General features: G+C 40.0%; 1 protein-coding gene across 1 annotated transcript in view; it reads right to left on the reverse strand.

The window, feature by feature from the left end:
* The window catches only part of samd10b (sterile alpha motif domain containing 10b), a 123,596-nt gene extending 102,881 nt beyond the window's left edge, over nucleotides 1-20,715 (reverse strand). Inside the window, exons 1-2 of the mRNA XM_041205399.1 lie at nucleotides 20,587-20,715; nucleotides 6,256-6,434 (exon numbers count right to left, since the gene is read on the reverse strand). Of these exons, the coding sequence (XP_041061333.1) occupies nucleotides 6,256-6,434; nucleotides 20,587-20,599 (192 nt within the window). The 5' untranslated portion in view covers nucleotides 20,600-20,715. The remainder of the gene's footprint in view (nucleotides 1-6,255; nucleotides 6,435-20,586) is intronic.
* Between the last annotated feature and the right edge of the window lie 397 nt (nucleotides 20,716-21,112).

A 21,112-nucleotide genomic window follows, 5' to 3' on the forward strand; every position in this document is an offset into this window, starting at 1 on the left:
AGATCCATTAATCATCTTAATTGGTTTTTTAATGGCCTTAATAGGCCGTTGACAGTTCGGCAAACTGAAAATCTAAATAACACAGGGTGACCCATACCCAAAATATCCCCGCGTCATTTTACGCGTCAGCAAGCGGGACCCGCCCCCGCTTGCCAACTAACTGGAAGATGCTGCCTATTAGGCAACAGATTAAATCAAAAACCTCCATATTCTGTACAAAGCATTACATTGTGAGACACCCCTCCTCTAGGGCCCTTAATAATTTCTTTGTGTAAGCATTTTGGTTGGAAATAACCAGACAGTTGATGATTTGCATACACCCATTTAATTTCAATTCCTTTCTCTCCAGCATATGTTCCAAACCATCAAAGTCAATCTGTAACATTTTCCTATTCACATGTGTACATTAAAAAAGATCTGCATTTATTTGGCAATTTCATGACCACCGTACACCTCAAAGCGCTTTACAGCCAAGGAAGCACTTTTGAAGTGTTGTCACTATGGTAAAGCAGGAAATGCGGCAACCAAAATGTGCACAGCAAACTCCGATAAACAGCATAGCCAGATGTTGATTGAAGGACACCAGAGATAACTCTCTTGCTCCTCTTTGAAATAGTGCCATAGGTTCTTTTACATTCACCCGAGCAGGCAGCTGGTTTAATGTCTCATCTGAAAGACGGCATCTCCAACAGTACAGCACTCCCTCTGTGCTGTACTGGAGTGTCAGCCTTGACTTTTGTGCTCAAGTCATAGAGTGGAGCTTGAACCCAACATGTTATGACTGAGTGGCAAGAGTGACCATTGACTATGGTTGACACTGAACAATTCCCACCACTTGCAAATAATTAAACACAATTAACATACAACTAACACAAAGGCCAGGATTTTACGGCCCCGTGGCATGTGTCTCCCTGGCAGATGCAGAAAGCCACTTAAATCTCCATTCAGCTTGGCAGGACTATAATATCCCACCGGCCACGGGAAGGACCTTAAAATCATGGCCCACATGTTGATGACCTTGTTTCCAGAAATATATCATCAGCATAGTAACTCACGGCTGTGGTGTTCTTTGATGAATGATTAGTTGTCAGCACCCAATATATAAAATTCCCTCAAATTTAGATGTTACAGTTAAGTAATCTAAGCTCTGAGATTTCTTGCATATGCTTCTACCCATTTATTGTTCCCAATTTAAAAATAACATTTATGAAATAAAGTCAAAATCACACCAACATAAGGAAAAATGTTATATGGACATAATTTGCAGATTCTTTCTAGGAGAAGAATAAACATTAACCCGATAAACATTGATATAATGCTAAATGCAACACATAGAAACAGACAAAACACTGTAACTATCAGACATCAGTGACAAGTAAAATTGGGCAGGGCATAAAACCATAATTGTACCCAAACTCATCAGTTTCTTGGCAGGTAGATTAGGTTGAAATTGCCACCACAGCATGGAATCAATATGAATCGTTTCAGAATAAACTGGAATTTAGAATCAAATTGCATAAATCAGTTATTCACAGAAGGATTCAACCATTTTACTTCCAAGATTAAGTGCATAATTACAAATTATTGAACTCATGCTCCCAATCTTTTATACATCTCATCACATTAGGTAAGAAGTTATAAAAGTTTAGCAAAGAAGATAATAATCCCTCGCTATGAGCACTATATGCCTCATTGCTTCAATTATTAGCTGTGTATGAGTTTTCAGTGTCACAGTTAAAAAGAATTAAACTTGCCTGGATTCATTTTGTGACGTCACTAATCACTGGCTACAGATGATTGAAGATAGTGACGACAGCCGGGTAGGGAAACTATAACAACCTGGTACATTTGACTATTTCTATTGTTGTAATACTTAGCCTTTGTAGATACTTAAGTGTATACAGTGTATATTTAACAAAGGCTTTGCTTATTCCAGAGAGTCATATACACCAAAAATGGATTGCAATGTGAAGCTTTTATATGACCTGTATGTATTTTGCTATGTTTTTGCATGGCAGATCTTGACTCAAGGACAGTGATTCCTTGAGCAATCATTTATGGTGACATCATGCCAAATGATAGCATCTTAACTTTTATTGTATCTGTTCTTAGAACGTTGGCAATGCTGACAAAGCCATATGCTTATTGCCATTTCTAGTTACCCTGAGAAAATAAGGATTGCCTTCTTGAGCTGGCACAGCCTTTGAAAGTTGGATATTGCTGAGCAGTTTAGGTTATGTAGAGAAAAGTTTCACATCAGTATTAAACTTTAATACTATTTTATTGTGGTGTTTGATAGTAGCATCCTTTCACCTGATTCAGGACTTCAGCACATAAATTAGGCTCACTGCACTATTGAAGTAGTGCCACGTTGTTGGAGGTGCTGTTTTTTTGATGAAATATTAAACCAAGGTCCTGTCTTAGTCTACCTGTTCAGATGAATATAACAGATCCCACAGCACTATTGAAGAAGAGTAGGAAATTCTCCCTGTTACCCTGACCAGCTGTTTAATGTGACTTCATGCACACGTTGGACATGATCAGGAGGGTGGACGGCAATAAATTGCCCTCTTGAGTCCAATTAAAACATTTTCATGTTGCCCACGATATAAGGCTTGTAAGCATTTACACAACTAATATTCATTAACTAACATAGAAATAGAGCCAATCACAGACCATACCTGCAATATCTGGGATGGAGAAATGATAAAACGCCACATAAAAGCAAGCTCTTTATGTTCATTTTATCTTTATTCATACTTTGAAGACTATATAAATTAGCTAAAAATTTTAACAGTTGAGTTCTACACTCAAATATTTGCCCTAATCGCCAGTTGGCATGTATCAACACATCACATGTTCATATCTAAAATTATTTCTATCAATTTATTGTTGAGAATAAAAGCTCATTGTATTTTTCACAGAGCAAAAGGAATGGCCTTTTGCACCATTGTAACAACATGAATATTGTGGTTTAGGATAGAAGAATGAATACAGTCTTTTGACATAAATTCAGTGCTCTCAAAGAAATCCTGCAATTATGCAAATTCATTATACTGTAACTTGATACATCTGGCATGCAGTAAAGAGCCAGAAAAACAAAAAGACTCAACTTAATGGACTATTTCTTGCATCTCAAAAGCCCATTTGGCTCCATTTGAGAAAAACAACATCTACAAAAGTGAATGGCTTATTGGTGAAACATTTAAGAAATAAGAGAAAAATAGCTAATCTTCAATTGCCTTTAGAAGATTAAAAAGTGGAACATCAAGATTCGGTGACTAGCTGATTTATATAGATCAGGAGGATCCCAGATTTAATCGGCAACCTATGCTGAATTAGCTAATTGTGATCATGACAGCAGATACTAGTATGCAAGAATAGGGGAGGAAAAGTGTGCTGTATTTCCCAGTCTTAATTGCTTTGCATCAGTGTTTAATGTAGGCCTTCAAAGATCTGTTTATGGCAGTCCAGTTCCAACTCTAAAGCTGCTTCTATACTCAGATGTTTACAGACTATGTTCAGCCAAGAGGAGCATAAAAGTATTCCAAGTTCAGTGATATCTTCTTGTTTGTCTCCAATATAGCCAGGCAATACATTGCCCTCTTGAGTCCAATTAAAACACTTTCATGTTGCCCACGGTATAAGTTTTGTAAGCATTTGCACAACTAATATTCATTAACTAACATAGAAATAGAGCCAATCGCAGCCCACATCCACAATATCTGGGATTTAGTCAACATGGGATTTAATCAAAAATGGGATTATAGGGTCAAAGAAATAGTGTGATTAATCAATTTGGTGGAGTTGGCTATGTTTTAGATTTGTAATAAAAATCTGTATGATGAAAGAGTGAGACCGTAAATGACAGATGTGGAGCAAAAAGGAAATAAACAAAATGAAACAAGTTAAGGACAAAAACAATACAGACCAAGATAGTGAGAGAAGATAGTGAGAGAGAAGAAATACACAGTGAGAGAGCTAAATTGGGAAAGGAAGAAATGTATAGAATAAAAGATAGGATAAAAAAAAAAGCTTTTAAAACCATCTTCAATCAGAATGGATGATCCATCTTGGCCTCCTCCTGAGAGGCCCAACCATAATAGAAGCCAGTCCTCAGCCAATTTGATTCACTTCGCATGATATCAAAAAACAGCTGCAGTCACTGGATACAGCAAAGGTTTGGGTACTGATAACATCCCAGCTGTAGCACTCCAGAATTAGCCACGACTTAAGTCAAGCTGTTCCAGGACAGCTGCAATACCAGCGTCTAACGAAAAATGTGGAAAATTGCCCGAGTACGTCCTATCCAAAAAAACGCAGGACAAATACAGTCCTGACAATTACTGACCCATCAGTCTATTCTCAATCATCAGCAAAATAATGGAAGGTGTTATCAAGCGGCACTTACTCCGCAACAATCTGTTCTCTGGTGCTGAGTTTGCTTTCTGCCAGGACGGCTCAAATTCTGATCTCATTACAGCTGTGGTTCAAACATGGACAAAAGGGCTGAACTCCAGAGGGGAGGTGACAGTGACTGCCCTTGACACCAATGCAGCATTTGACCGAGTGTGGCATCAAGCAGCTCTAGCAAAACTGAAGTCAATGGGAATCTGGAGGAAAACTCTCCAGTGGTTAGAGTCATGCCTAGCACAAAAGAAGATGGCTGTGGTTGTTCGTGGCCTATCATAATCAGCCCCAGGACATCACAGCAAGAGTTCCTCAGGGTTGCATCCTAGGTCCAAACATGTTCAGCTGTTTCATCAAGACTTTCCCTCCAGTGTAATGTCAGAAGTGGGGATGTTTGCTGATAATTGCACAATGTTCAGCACAATTCGCAATTTCTGAGATACTGAAGCAGACCATGCCTGCATGCAGCAAGACCTGGGCAATATTCAGGCTTGGGTTGATAAGTGGCAAGTAATGTTCATGCCACACAAGTGTCAGGCAATGACCATCTCTAGCAAGAGAGAATCTAACAATCTCCCCTTCACATTTAATGGAATTGACATCATTAATTACCCACCATCAACATCTTGGAGGTTGCCATTGACCAGAAACTTAACTGGACCAGCCATATAAATTACGTGGCTATAAAAGCAGATCAGATGCTAGGAATTCTGCAGCAAGTAACTTACCTTCTGTATCCCTAAGCCTGTCTGCCATCTGCAAGGCACAAGTCAAAAGTGAAATGTAATACTCTCCACTTGCCTGGATAAGGGCAGCTCCAATAAAACCAAAGAAGTTCAACTCCATCCAAGACAAAGCAGTTGCTTGATCAGCATCCCATTCACCATCTTAAGGTTCACTCCCTCCACCACTAGTGCAAAGTGGCTGCAGTGTGTACCATCTACAAGATGCACTATTGCAACTTGCCAAGGATCCAACTAGAAGAGTAAGGGCAGCAGATGCATGGAAAAACCACCACCTGCAAGATCCTCTCCAAATCACACACCATCCTGTTTGAACTATATCACAGTTCCTTCACCGTTGCTGGTTCAAAATCCTGGAACTCCATTCCTAACAGCACTGTGTGTGTACCTACACCATATGGACTGCAGTGTTTCAAAAAGGTGGTTCATCAGCACCTCCTCAAGAGCAATTAGGTATGGGCAATAAATACTGGCCTTGCTAGCAATACTCATGTTCCAAAAACAAATTAAAAAACAGAAAGCTTATACGAGAAAGAGAAAGAAGAGAGTACTGTTTTTGAGCAACTCACTGTCTGGTATGAATGGGCGAAGCATGCATGACATACACACCACCTATTTCTATTTTGAAACTGGAGCTCTATGTATGCCTTAGGACCTCCTATTTGCACATTAAACGTGGCTTCTGGCTAAAACAGGCCGCCGCTCTAGTCAATCACCATGGCACCCTATCCAAACTATACTGGCCAGAGCACCATTGTAAATGAGCTAAGTGACCCGACACATTTCCGTGTCACTACTGCCCTGTTTATAATAGATGGGGGAGTTAAAATTGGCCTTATACATTTTTAAATCCTGGTTAGGAGGAATACTAATAGGCCCAGACCAAACCTGCCAGCATTATAAAATGACAGGTCCTTCTGCTTATAAGATTAATTTCTGAGGTATTTTGTTAAACCTATATATTAATCTTGTGTATCAAACAAAATTTAAAAATCAAAACTGTATCTTAGTAGACCATTGGGTACCAGACTGCAAATTATGTATTGGACAATCTTATATGTTAAACAAGAAACAATACGAACGTGCAAATCCTTCCAACTACCTGAAAATGCTCTGTTCCTGGTTGTTGTAACAGCTTTATGTTTCTGCCCCCAGCTGTCCGTTGACTTCTCCCCTCATTCCAGGCAAGATTCTCAGCATCATCTTGCAACCTGCAGTTTAAATCATCTGTTGGCACACTTTGATCCAGGGCATTTCGGCAAAAGCTGAAATGGGAAGCCGCTGAAAATTGAAGAAAAAGGGAATGGATGAAACAATGAGGAGGCGTTTTGGCCATATTTTATTACATTCGTTTTCACAGAAGGAATAAATTTATTCACAACCGACAGTTAAACAACAGGATATTTCAAACTCAACTACTGAAATGAAACTACAACACCACCTGATATAGCATTCAGCCATTTATGCACTGCATTTGGCCTCAATGCTCTGGGCTAGAGATTGAAAAATAGTATCCAATAATTCCTGAAATGAACATGTATCAATATCATGTGAGGAGAAGACTAAGCTCAGCTAATACTGACACATCATCTACGCTCACACTTGAAAAATGGTCACTTGTGTGAAGTACTGACGGAGACAGAATCCGTGCAGCTGTAGCATTCAGGAGAGGAAAGAAGAAAATCGCAGAGGGAGCAAAATATAAACGTGTACGATATTAAATTATTGAAATGTTTTCTGAAAATTAAGACAGGTCAATTATCTAGAAAGGTTATGGATGACCTCAAGAAAAGCTATTCAAGTTGTTGAAATCATAAATGGAATTTATACATTGGTGTGATTTTATTTTCAAATTCTTTCAGAAGCAAAAATGCTGAGAGCCTAGATTACATTACTTACAATGCTTAAGGATTTAAAAGCAAGTTACATTGAATATATACAGTAAATGATTTCTGAAACTATTAATGACAAAGGTTTGGTACTTATAAGACAGAAGATTGCCTATTCATAAAAAAGTCAAGTAAAAGTGTAATCCTGACTCTGCTGAGTAATGAGTTTAATTGATTTTTGACAACAAGCAATTTAGCATCAGATTGGAGCATAAGGTCCCATAAGCCCTGTCTTCTGATTTTATTTTCCATTAGCTTTATCATTAGATAGCTAAAAGGTTATGCTCCAAAATACATATTATCAATGTTAAAATGAGCCAGAGAAAAATATTGAACTTGTGAAGGCTGGCTAAGGTTTTGGACAGAGCAAATTCTAGTACAGATCAATTAGTTGCTGTACAATCATTGTCAGATGACAAGAGATCTGTCGAGAACTATTGAATCAATACATCTCTACTACACTGCCATAATGCTTAAGCATAAGAGTATTAAAAGGACATAATACCAATAAGTTAACTGAGAAATGATGGAATGATTTTAAAAATTACTTTCTGAATCCCCGGCAGAAATTATCATGTGGGAATGATGCAAAGAACCAATGTACATTATGATGGCAGCCAATAATCATTTTTATGGACAAAGCAGTAATAACATTATCACTAGAATCATAAGCAATGTATATTTGTTTCTTATACAATAAATGCTTCTATTATTACTATTAGCATCTTCTTGTAGGATTAAACAGATAGAAGTCAAACCAAACAAAATGTTTGCATATAGCCAATTCACTTTTACTTTTGAACAGATAAACAAAATTAATGCACCTTTTAAAAAATATCCTCTGTTACTTCAGTAGAATAGCAACCGTATCCACCCCCGACCCCGAGCTGATTTTTCCCTACTCACCCATAAGCATCACTCCTTCACCAAGGGACACTCAATCCAATAAACCCATTAGCAGAGGATGGTTGAGTCTGAGGGCAGAATCTTGTTGAAGCGTCAGGTGGGGGTCTTGCTTGCTGGCTGCAGAGCTGGTGAGAGACCCGCCTATTTTCAGGAAGGCCGTTCAAACCACATGTCAATCAGGCAGTGACGAGGCCAGCAGCAGGCCTTCCCCTGGAATCAAGATCCTAGGGGAAGAAGGCTTGCCTATCGAGAACTTCCAGCCAATCAAAGGCCAGTAGCTCTCGTGCTCAGCAGCCCCAATTGGAAGCTGTGGCTGCTGCCAGAAGGACAGACACAGGAGTCCAAGGATTTTGGAGCGATTCAGTACACAGGTAAGTAATGTAGGCAGAGGAGGGGCATTTCACAGGGTGGGGGTCATGGGACTGGCGTGCAGAGATTTTGGCAGTAAGGGCAGGAGGATGGCTCTCAGCTGGCCCCCGTCCCATTGCTGAATCCTTCATTCAGGCACTGAGTGCCTTGAATTGGGGGATTCCCCCTCCCCAGGAAATGACAAGCCGGCCATACGGTTTTAGCTGCCATGCATGCTGCCTGGTGATAAGCCTGCCTGCAGCCAAGTCTTTTTACCAGCCTCCTAACTCCTGCAGGTCTGGCAGCATCTGTAACTCTTTCAAGTACAAACCTGTTTCCATCTGTTTCAGATGAAGTTACATTGTTTCATAGTTTACCATTGTGAGATTTGAACTCTTGATCTCAGGGTTATAAACCCAGTACCATAACCACTTGGCTATTTAGGCCAAGCCCTAACTCTTTTGAGTACAAACCCATTTCTATCTGTTTCAGATGAAGTTACATAGTTTGCCATTGTGAGATTTGAACTCTTGATAATCTTTTAAATGAAAACCAAATCAACAAAATTGGGATAAATCAGGCACAGCCCCTAATTCAGGTCAGCTGTAAAACCAAGAACAAAGTTTAAAGGAAACTTACAAACTTTAAATCAAAATGTGATTAAAGGGGTCAACAAAACACCCCAGTCCCCGCGGTGCCCACCGAGCACGGAAGGCCTCGAGAGTGCCAGCAGACACCGCGTGCTCCTTCTCCAGGGACATCCGGCAGCGAACGTAGCCGCAGAAGAGGGACAAACAATCGGGCGGGACTCCCCCGTCGATCGCCCGCTGCCTGGACCTGTTAATGGCCAACTTGGCCAGGCCCAGGAGCAGTTTCACGAGGAGGTCCTCCTCCTTCCCGACCCCCTTCCGCACCGGGTGCCCATAGATCAGGAGCGTGGGGCTGAAGTGCAAACAAAACATCAATAAAATGTTTTTCAAATAACTAAAAAGGGAGTGCAGCCTACAACACCCTATGTATACATGGTCCACGGATTCCACAAGACCGCAAAAAGGGCATGTGTCCTGAGAGTCCGTGAACCAATGCATCCTCTTATTATAAGGGATTGCTGCATGCAACACCCTCCAACCCAGGTCCCCGATAGAAAGGGGGAGGACACCTCCGTAGAGGGCCTCCCATCGGGGGCCTCCGCCGCCAGACGGCAACAAGGCACGCCAGGGCGTGTCCGGTCGACGGACAAGGGCGAGAAAATGGAAGGTGTGCAGCAGCAGTCCGTACAAAAAGCCCCTCTTTGCCGTGCCAAAAGGCACAGAGGGCATGTCCCCAAGGCGGCTCATATTGCGGGGCACCAGCACCCGAGGGAGGGTTCGGGGCTTGGGGCCAATGTGGAATTCCGTCCGAACAGGGGAACGCTCAGACGGAAGACCACCGCGCACCTGGGCCACCTCAAGACCCAAAATAACTTCGGGTCCGAGCACGACCGTTCTCAGGTCTTGGATGGCATCGGCTGCGACCTGGACACTTACAGACGCACGTCGCGCCCAACTCTTTTGAGTACAAACCCATTTCTATCTGTTTCAGATGAAGTTACATAGTTTGCCATTGTGAGATTTGAACTCTTGATAATCTTTTAAATGAAAACCAAATCAACAAAATTGGGATAAATCAGGCACAGCCCCTAATTCAGGTCAGCTGTAAAACCAAGAACAAAGTTTAAAGGAAACTTACAAACTTTAAATCAAAATGTGATTAAAGGGGTCATAGAAAGGTAAACTGACTAGCCTGTAACTCTTTCGAGTACAAACCCGTTTCCATCTGTTTCAGATGAAGTTACATTGTTTCATAGTTTGTCATTGTGAGATTTGAACTCTTGATCTTGGGGTTACAAACCCAGTACCATAACCACTTGGCTATTTAGGCCAAGCCCTGATATTGTAACTCTTTCGAGTACAAACCCGTTTCCATCTGTTTCAGAGTTTGCCATTGTGAGATTTGAACTCTTGATCTTGGGGTTACAAGCCCAGGTCTTTTTACCAGCCTCCTAACTCCTGCAGGTCTGGCAGCATCTGTAACTCTTTCGAGTACAAACCCGTTTCCATCTGTTTCAGATGAAGTTACATTGTTTCATAGTTTGCCATTGTGAGATTTGAACTCTTGATCTCAGGGTTATAAACCCAGTACCATAACCACTTGGCTATTTAGGCCAAGCTAATAAGCCTGTCTGCAGCTGAGTCAATTCTAGAGGCAGTGGGATGAGGTCCTTAAGTGCTAACTAATTAGCCACTTAAAGGCCTCAATTGGCAGCAGGGTGGGATAGTCAACCATGGGCCTTCCCACCCATAACTTAATTCTGGCAGAGGTAGAAGGTGGCAGGGTACAGGTGCATGACCATCCTACCTAATTAAATACCCTTCCTGCCTCCAAGCTTGCCAATAGCAAGAGCAGAAGATTCTGCCCTGGGTGATAGTCAAACCAAAAACCCCTAAATTACAGCATTATATTCAAGTCCCTGAACTTATATGCCACAGAAATAGGAGGCAAAATTATACCAACTGAGAAATCAGTAACCAAACGTACCATTGCATTGTCCTGTATTCAGCTGATTTTTTTGTATAGACTATTATACTTTTTACTGACAAAAATTCAACCAATTATCTGCTTCAAATAGGATTAGATTAATATTTAGCACGGTTATCTGTTGTGATCTGGGCACATTGGTGCTTTGCGTAATTTTCCACATGATAATTTTTATTCAGGATTCAGAAAGTAATTTTTAAAATCATTACACCAACTCTCAATCAACTTCTTGGTATTTTATTCTCTTGATACTCTTACACTCAAACATTTACCAGCAGTTCATCAATTGGAGACATTAATATAACAGCAGATAGCTACCTTCAACAAAGTTAATGGCATAACAAAAACAGAATTACCTGGAAAAACTCAGCAGGTCTGGCAGCATCGGCGAAGAAGAAAAGAGTTGACGTTTCGAGTCCTCATGACCCTTCGACAGAACTTGAGTTCGAGTCTAAGAAAGAGTTGAAATATAAGCTGGTTTAAGGTATGTGTGTGGGGGGCGGAGAGATAGAGAGAGAGAGAGGTGGTGGGGGGGGTGTGGTTGTAGGGACAAACAAGCAGTGATAGAAGCAGATCATCAAAAGATGTCAACGACAATAGTACAATAGAACACATAGGTGTTAAAGTTGGTGATATTATCTAAACGAATGTGCTAATTAAGAATGGATGGTAGGGCACTCAAGGTATAGCTCTAGTGGGGGGTTTTTTTATATAATGGAAATAGGTGGGAAAAGGAAAATCTTTATAATTTATTGGAAAAAAAAGGAAGGGGGAAACAGAAAGGGGGTGGGGATGGGGGAGGGAGCTCACGACCTAAAGTTGTTGAATTCAATATTCAGTCCGGAATTTGAATTCAACAACTTTAGGTCGTGAGCTCCCTCCCCCATCCCCACCCCCTTTCTGTTTCCCCCTTCCTTTTTTTTCCAATAAGTTATAAAGATTTTCCTTTTCCCACCTATTTCCATTATATAAAAAAAACCCCCACTAGAGCTATACCTTGAGTGCCCTACCATCCATTCTTAATTAGCACATTCGTTTAGATAATATCACCAACTTTAACTTTAACACCTATGTGTTCTATTGTACTATTGTCGTTGACATCTTTTGATGATCTGCTTCTATCACTGCTTGTTTGTCCTTACAACCACACCCCCCCCCCCCACCACCTCTCTCTCTCTCTATCTCTCCGCCCCCCCACACACACACCTTAAACCAGCTTATATTTCAACTCTTTCTTGGACTCAAACTCAAGTTCTGTCGAAGGGTCATGAGGACTCGAAACGTCAACTCTTTTCTTCTCCGCCGATGCTGCCAGACCTGCTGAGTTTTTCCAGGTAATTCTGTTTTTGTTTTGGATTTCCAGCATCCGCAGTTTTTTTGTTTTTATCTCAAAGTTAATGGCGTGTTGGTTGAAGTGTGTACTTCATACTTTTTCATTGGTTGCTACAGGAACCCAATACCTGCAATCATTCTTGACAACACTGCAGCAGTTGCTGTAAAACGACAGCAATTCACTTTGGTATTCACATAATAGTTGACAAACATCATTAAGTGGAGCTGTCAAGCATTCTGGGATGATGAATATTCTTTTATACTCAAAAACATTCACACAGGGCTAGGGGACACAAGCAATGATCCTTGTGCCTGAATGGATGGACCTGAGGTGCACCTAATATCGAGCCTTATTTTAATCAGTTATGAGGTGCAGACATCTAAGTGGCATTTCCTGCAGCTCGCCAGAGAAGAGGCCTCAGAGGTCGGGCCGCTGTGTTGCAAAAGTTGCCCTCAGATAAATCCTTAACGGTGACCAAGAGAGGGGAAACTGGGAGAGGAGCGACAGGGAAAGGTGGAGGGTAGGGAATGACCAGGAGAGAGGGAGCAAAGGCTGAAGTTAGGAGACTGTGAGTCAGGGATGAAGCAAGCAATGGCCAGGGTAAGGGAGGGTAGTGGTGCCAATCAGGGACGGCTCCCCATTCAGGTAAGCATTTTTAACAAAATTACCTTTTTGTTGGTGGCCTGCACCAATCCATTTAAGAACTGGCTGTTAGGCAGCCAGACCCAGTGTTGGCTGGGCTGAACCAATATTACAGGGACAGTTTCAAACAGTTGTTAGGTCCCCTAGTTGAATATGCAAAAGGACTTTTTCAAGCTCAGGCCCTGGGCACCAAATTTGTGCCTCTACCAGTGTGGCAGTCAGCAATCTTTGTAACAAACATACATTTCCTGTCTGCCATGAAAAGCAGGTATAATGGTATCAAATTTTGAGGCCCAGATATCCTAAGCTATTGGCAAATATGCCACGAAAACACAACAAAATAGTTTCATTAGATCCTCATCTGCAGGCTGTTAGATTTTCTGTGTTTTGGAGTTCTATGTATGCAGTTCTATGCTCAGTGGATATAAATATTGTGCAGTCAATATAGTTAGGATTAGGAAATACACAAAATAAAAAAATACAAACCTAACTACTCAAAAAAATCTACTCAAAACCTGTGTCTAATCAGCTACATAAAAAAGCTATCATTTGAGGGATTGAGCAGCTTTATATTTTGGACAGACATAAATAGTTTTCTCGTGAAAGAGTAGAACAAAATTCTGTGCTGCAAAAATTCAACAATTTCATATGTTAGATATAATTTTGTTTTCTAACATTCCATTTATTAAAAGCCTATTTGATACTTGGAAAATTGTGAATGTATTTAGAAAATGTACATACATTTGGCAAAATAAAACCATGCAAGTATCAGACATCCTATCCGAAATATTTTGAGATTATTGACTGGTTTGCTATAATGATCTTGTTTAACGGGCAGTAACAATTTTGCTTTATGTGCCCTGAAAACAACTATGTGCAGAATTTTACAAGTCAGCGAGCGGGGGCAGGGCCTGCTCACCGACACGTAAAATAACGCGCGTTGATGTCAGGGGGAACTCCCGGTGTCACTGCATCCGATTTAAATTTTCAGGAAGACAGGAGCGCAGCAAAATCAGCTGCACACCTATCAATGGCCAACCTTAAGGTTGGCGGGCAGGCCAGGAGTCCCGGTGGGAACTAGAAAAAACATGAATCCTCATCCACGGACGGGATGAGGTTTCATGTAGGCTTTAAAAAATTTAAGTAAAGGTTTTGTGAAAATTATGGACATGTTCCAACTCATGTGACATTGTCACACTGTCACATGAGGGGACATGTAAGGGAAATTTTATTTTTCTATCTTTGTCTATTTCACATTTAGAGCCAATCGCCCTGAAGCAGCACTTAGCCTCAGAGAGATGTGTGCGCTCTTTCGTTTTTGGGATTCCAATCCCTGCCCACACAGAGAGCGCATAGCGCTTCTGTGCAGACGTCATGCTGAGGCACACCCACTTAAAATGCGGCACGCCTCCGATCGGGGGCACCAATCAGAAGCGCGCCTGTACGCACCCGCCCATCAACCTCCCCCGCAACAGGGGGAATATTTCAGCCTTATAAGTTCAATACAACCAATTATTAACAGGAAAGCTTCCAACTATTTGTTTGTTATGGTACAGAGGGAAACTTGAAACAGCTGCCACATCTGTTCTGCAATTTGTATTTTTATTTTGAGATGCGTACCTTGAATTCAGTAATAAGACCACTGAGTCTTAGAGTTTTTTTACAAAACTACATTAAACATTTATTAATAAAATAAATGATTTTAAGCACACACATAGGTCTACAAATTATTACTATAATAATTACTAAATCCCTCATTAATCTAGTTCCCAGTTACACCTCTGTTAAGGCAGCAGTAACACACCATAGATTTCAACAGACCCAGGCAAAGCACACAATACCCTGGACAGTGATATTTAAAATAAATTCTCTTAGCGTCTGTTCCTGGAGACAGCAGCTTGGTACTTGGAGGCTGAAGGATTGTCACACTTGTTGCATCTTAGAATGCCTTCTTCTTACCCATAACCTCAGATGCTTTGTACATGTCCCTCCCTTTTTAATGTAAATCCCATTGTTCCAATATATCTTTGCAACTTTACTTCTTTCATAATATAAATCTTTCATAGTACTCATATTATCAGTAATTTGGGGGAAAAAATAAACATACTGTTTGGCTTAGCCTCTGTTGGCTAGGTGTAACATCTTACCATCTCTTTGAAATTCACTACTCTGGTTTATCTGAAAATGCAAATGTTCCTCACACCTCACATTCTAAAACTTCAGCTATGTTTACGTATTTAGCATTTCAAACCTAGTTTCTCTTCTGATACATCAAAGCACCCAGATCAGCTGCCTGCAATTCAATTAAAACACACAGACACAGAAACAAAGACAAACCCTACTATTAACCTACTTTTACAATAAATTATAATAATATTATGATTATATTTTCATGATTTTGAACAATAAAGATTCACCTTCCTATTAGCACCTTTCTAAAATTCTAAAAGCTCAATACCAATTTTTAAAATTATTATTAAGGCTTAATGATCCACACCTGTACTTCCCTTTTATCAACTAAAATACTCGGCTTTTTTTGTATGAAAGGTTACAACCGATAATGTTGAGTTGAACACAGAAATGTCAGGGGCTTGGTAAAAATTCAAAGCTCAGAATTTAATGATTACAGCAGTGGGCCCTTCCATTGGCTGGAGAGCTGGTGGCAACTGTGCTGCAGCCATTTCCGGGAGCCTCAATGAGATTAAAACCCAATCAGGCAATCTGCTGCCTGTCAGCAGAGTTCCAGGGATTTTGAAGTCAAGGATCCCGCCTCCGAGAGCTATCAGCCAATCAGAGGCTGGCAGCTCTTCAGCATCAGCCACTCCATTGAGAATGGTGGCTATTGCTGGTACTGCAGTAGGCTTCAGGAGGAGGATCATTGCTGGAGCACTGAAACAGAGTTAAGTGTAGTGGGCTCATCAGATCAGTTTGGCAGCCCATGGCGAGGGGGGTGCTGGGGTGTCAGTATAAAGGGCAGAGGGGATCTTCCCAAGGGCCAGCCCTTGCCACCAGCGTATCCCTCCGATTGTGCATGAACAGGAGGGACCTCCTCACCAGATTGGAGGCACCCCTGCCAGGGTATACCCAGCAGCTTGCCAACATGGCATGAACTCCTCACCCTCCAGTCACTGGTTGAATACCAGCAACTGTGGGGTGAGGCCCATAAGTGACCCCTTAAAGCCCTCAATTGACCTCCAGGTGGGAAGGCCATATTTAACACTTCCCATCCCTAATAGGGGGGAGTCGGGAATGCAATAGCCTCTTCACCCCAAGCCTTCCCACCCCATTATACACAACCACCCCCCCCCTAACTCCATACAACCCCCCTCCCACACCTCCCAGCCCCCTCCCAAAGGGCACATTAAGTTCCACCCAATGTGACACCAGGGAGAAGTCCAAGAAGCGATTTAAAAGTGCTCATACAATGTAAAGGCGTGTACAGTTAAAATTTTAATTATTAAAACTTGTAGTTAGCATATATTTTGCATTTGGGGCAATTATTTATAAGCATTTCTGCTTCATTATTGAACTGTCTTCTTCATTGTTATTATTTGGTAAGGACCCTTAAAGGATATTGTCACCATGGAAACTATATTCCTGTGTGTTTATAGACATGCAATGAGGCAACCCCATCATCTTACCATTCTCTTTGAAAGATATTAGATTTATTTTTAATGTACAGCATTCTACTAAATGCAAGCTAAACAAGCAATCCAAGATCTGCATTAAGATAGTTTTCCAACATGCAAGGCTCTGGGTTTAGCATTTAGTAAGGGGCAACTGGCATGTCCGTATTTAAGGTGACATTAATACTGACAAGTTTAACATAGCAAAAGCAGTGTTTCCTTTACACAAACAATAAATTTGCAACATTAATACAAAGTCAGTATCAGTCCTGATTCCAATGAGAAACAGTGTGAGAATTACTGGGAGAGAGTGGGAAATAGAGAGAAAACATCTCAGGACTTGAACTGGACACATCATAGAGTGTAACTCCAATGCAGTGTCAAATTTGATTTATAATTGCCTTGGAGGAACTGTTGGACAACTAGCTGATGTTAGAAAGAGTGCTCCTCCCATTTGTATTATTTAAACATTAAAATTTGGTTGCTAGAAGAGGAGCTCTCTAACATATAGCAAACTTCTGGACAGGACAATTGGGCATGCAGACAGACAGTATAAATAGGGTACTGCCTGACTGTATTCCACAGTCTGAGACCAGTAGCTGTAGTGTAAATGGAATTGAGAGGGAATGCTCAGGTCACATTATCCCAGGAATTTACCATGTCTGACAATACATTTTTGAAACAACTTCCCACAAATGCGCATGAGAAGACTATTAGGAAGCAAATTTAAAAGACTAGCCAGTTCACATTCTCAAATATACTGGAGGCCTGCTCGTACCAAGTGATTTTTTATTTTACAGCGGTTATGTTCAATCAAGCTGAGCAAATTCTACTTCCTTATCCAGTTCCATTACTTCTGGTCAATTTACATAATCGTTTTTCTTTAGTATTCATACGTTGTTTATTCTTTCTTTTATCTAGGCACACTGATGTTAGTCAGTAAGCATGAATTCCCTCCTTTCTTCCCATGGAAAATGTGCAGTCTGGTTTGTGAAGAATATACATTTCTGAGTTAGGAATATGAGTTTGAGTTCTATAATTCAAATGTTATAATTGTATCAAGTCTAACTTTGATACTCAAATCACATTTTAAAAGGAAATGATGGGGAGATTTATTTTCATTTTCTGTATTATTGTTCAATAGTTTTCAGAATATAGATCAGCAATCTGTCCAGCAATAATACACATGGGTTAAATTGGACCTACAAAGCAATAAATAGTTTTCCTTTATTGTGATTATTTCATTTTTAATAGGTGCAGATTGATAATAACTTTAACATTAAAGATTATTGTTACTTTTAACTCAATAGTGCAAATAATTGAACAGCTCCCACAAATCATCCACTTTATGTTCTCACTTTCAGTGTAGTTTTATACATATAAAACTGAGTAAAATATTTTAGTCTGTAAGGAAACTATGACAATTGATGTGCAAGTATACACAAAATGAAAACAACAGGCATTTTGTCTTTGTTAAGAAATTGACATGAGAGTGATGTTATTAATTTTAATTGTTGAGCATCATTTAAGATGAGCTGCTATGAAGGAGTACCAGCTAAAATATTCAGTTCAGCATTTGTATTTACAGAGAAACATTGTAAATTTACCATCACTGTTTGTTTTGTTTTAAAATAATTAAAACAAAACATATATTTTACTAAAACATGACTGCTTAATATGTTAAACCAGAGTTGTAGTTTGACTTTTCAAAATGCTTTAATTTACATGCATCCCTCATCCCTACTTGCCGTACTACCACCTACCCACCTCCACCCAACCACCAGCGCAATTAGGGAAGTGCAAATGGATTGGGTCACCAAGCACTGCATCTTATAGTCTTGAGCTGATTACATTTATATTCCAGCTGTGTATCAGTATTTGCAAGCAGCACGTATCCCTTTCAATAAAATTCATTTCACAGGCATTTGTTCCAGGTCTGGCTCCTGGCAGCAGCCATACTCAACAATTAACAATTGGAATCCAACCTGCATCTTTACATTCAAATCACACCTTCTAATTCAGGACATCCATGCAGCAAGTTCAATTATGTTTCTCTGGCAATTCCATCTATTACATTAGATTCATTTACTGCCTTAAACCATGAATACTGAGAAGGCAAATGACTTTATTAGATTCTTCAATATGGCAACAGACTATCCCACACGTGAAGCTAAACTTTATACAGAATTTTTTTTTTAGAAATCATAAGTGCAAACATTTTCAAAAATTTCAATTTAGGAAGTTAACTTTAATAACAACTCTACCTTTTCAACTGACAGGGACAATATTCATTAATCCATTTGTCATCGACACTGACAGATTATGGAAATCATATTCCCAGAATTCATTTCAATTCTGCATTGCTCTATTCATTTTCTTTCAAAATAAAAACTTTAAAAATTGAATTATTTTTGAAATAGTATATCAATACCCTGATTAGTAACACAGCCTAAGTACATTGTTAGCTGTTATCTGTACTTCATGTGGAATTCATTATTGATCCATTCTCTCATCCAAAGCTTACTAAACCACCATTGATGCCTTGGAATAGATTGAAAGGATAAACAAGCTGATATTTTGTAGGCTGATTTTCTCTATGGATTAATCAGTTTATTTGCCTAGAGATGTTCTAAGGATTATGCCAGTGAACTAGAATTTTTCTCCATTATTCTAAAGCAACCTTACAAGCACGAAAAAGTAACGAGGAAGCAAGAAGACAATCTTTTAATTTGGCCTTAGTATCAGTATACACAAGACCTGGGAGTGCAAGCTTTTCATATGTTATCTAAAACATAATCTGAAGAAAATAGTGAGACACAAGGGAAAATCTTCTTAAACTAATTACTATAAATAAACATATGCAAAGTAATTTAAGTTCATATTTATAAATTCTAGATTATCCAGTGTGATGAATAATGAAAGCTCATTGCCATTAACTAACCATCCTTTGAGATTTTCAATATAGTCAAAGTTCTAAACCATCCCAGCTAATAAAATAATTGATTTGTAAGTTCTTAATACTGAAAAACGAAGGTTAATGTACAGCAATGTCTAACCAAGATTTTTTTCTATTAACAATGTAACAATTTTGAGGCTTGCATGCTTCCACAGAATTCAAAAGCCAGCAAGTTCAGCTAAAAATGAGCGCAACTTCAATCTTACAATTATTTCAGCTCATTGAAACGTTTTGATAGAATAGACGAGGCTCGGGGTAATTCGTAACATTTCCCTTCCCTTGATGGAGAGAGTGAAACCAGGAACCAAGCAAGTAAATTTCTTTAGGCTCACTACCAGTTTGATGCCCTGGTCATTTTACATTTAAGGTCCTCAGATTTACCTCCTTTTTGGTTTCTGGCAGGGGAGGTGGCGGAAGATAATTTTCTCATGATGATAAATGGTTGCAATAACAGTTAATTTGAGTTTATTCAAACCTGGTTAGACATTTCGATACACAATTGCGACTCATTCGAGACATTTTAATTAAGCATCGCAAGTCATAGTAAATTAGCAAATGGAACTATATGAATGATCAAATGTAGGACCGATCTCAATATATTTTATTGACTGAACAAGGCGACGTCGGTCCTTAAACAGAGGTAGATGAGATTACAATTAACTACCTCCTGATGTTAAACAATTGTATTAATGTGCCATTTGCTCCAATAATTCACAACCGACTCACAGTCCACACAGAAACGTGACAAGCTAAAGAGACCTAAGGTAGAAAGCTTTAGAGCTACGGGAAACAACAGAAGAAAAGGTGATAGAGTATGAGAATATTTATGTCACCCTGTCCGGATAGCCACTTTACTACAGGATTTATTAATAGCTGATGTTAAAACTCAAACTATGTTAGAGGACCTGATGAATCAAGACCGGGAACAGAACAGCTGGAAACAGCTGCACACTTCAGTCTCCAAATATTGCCAGAACACGATCTGTGCATCAAAAAATCAATATCAAATCGGCACAATAATGAGTACGTTGGAGGGTGAGAGGCATTGTGTCTGTCACCGCTATTATCTTATCTTCACATATCAATGTTACAGTTCCTTTCGCAAGCAAAATACAAACAGAACGAGCTCTGCATCCTTTCTTTGTGCCTGACTTACCGTCCACAGCCATTGCGTTGAATGCTGGCGGTCTATAATGTTGCCATCCCGTTCGGGCACTCGGTATGCCGGCTGCAGGATCACTGGATGCGACTGGACAGTAACAGGATGTTTTCAGCTCATCTACTCTCTCACATCGCGTCCAGGCCACCGGAAATACACTCGGAGCCTCCTTTCAGAGACCTAAATTTGGGGCAATCCACAAAAACCACACGATTCTCAACGTCACGCTGGGTTCGGTGAGAAAAGATTCTTTTGTGAGATAGAATCTTCTCAAGAGACAGTAAATTAACCATGCAATAGGAGATGACTATCCTTAAAACGCAGGTCACAACCTGTATCCCTGGAAGAATGGGTTCTGGTATTGCCCTGCCCAATCTTGCAGCACCCGTAGGGAGGCGGCTCAGAACAAAGGGACAGGCTGTCAGCAAATTTATTGATTATATACCAGGAATTGTAGGAACTTTCAAAGTACCAACCGAAACACGGAAAGTTTTTTTCTCATAATCATCTAAAATTGTGGATA

This window comes from Carcharodon carcharias, chromosome 14 (assembly GCF_017639515.1).
Source record: "Carcharodon carcharias isolate sCarCar2 chromosome 14, sCarCar2.pri, whole genome shotgun sequence".
NCBI classification, from domain to species: domain Eukaryota; kingdom Metazoa; phylum Chordata; class Chondrichthyes; order Lamniformes; family Lamnidae; genus Carcharodon; species Carcharodon carcharias.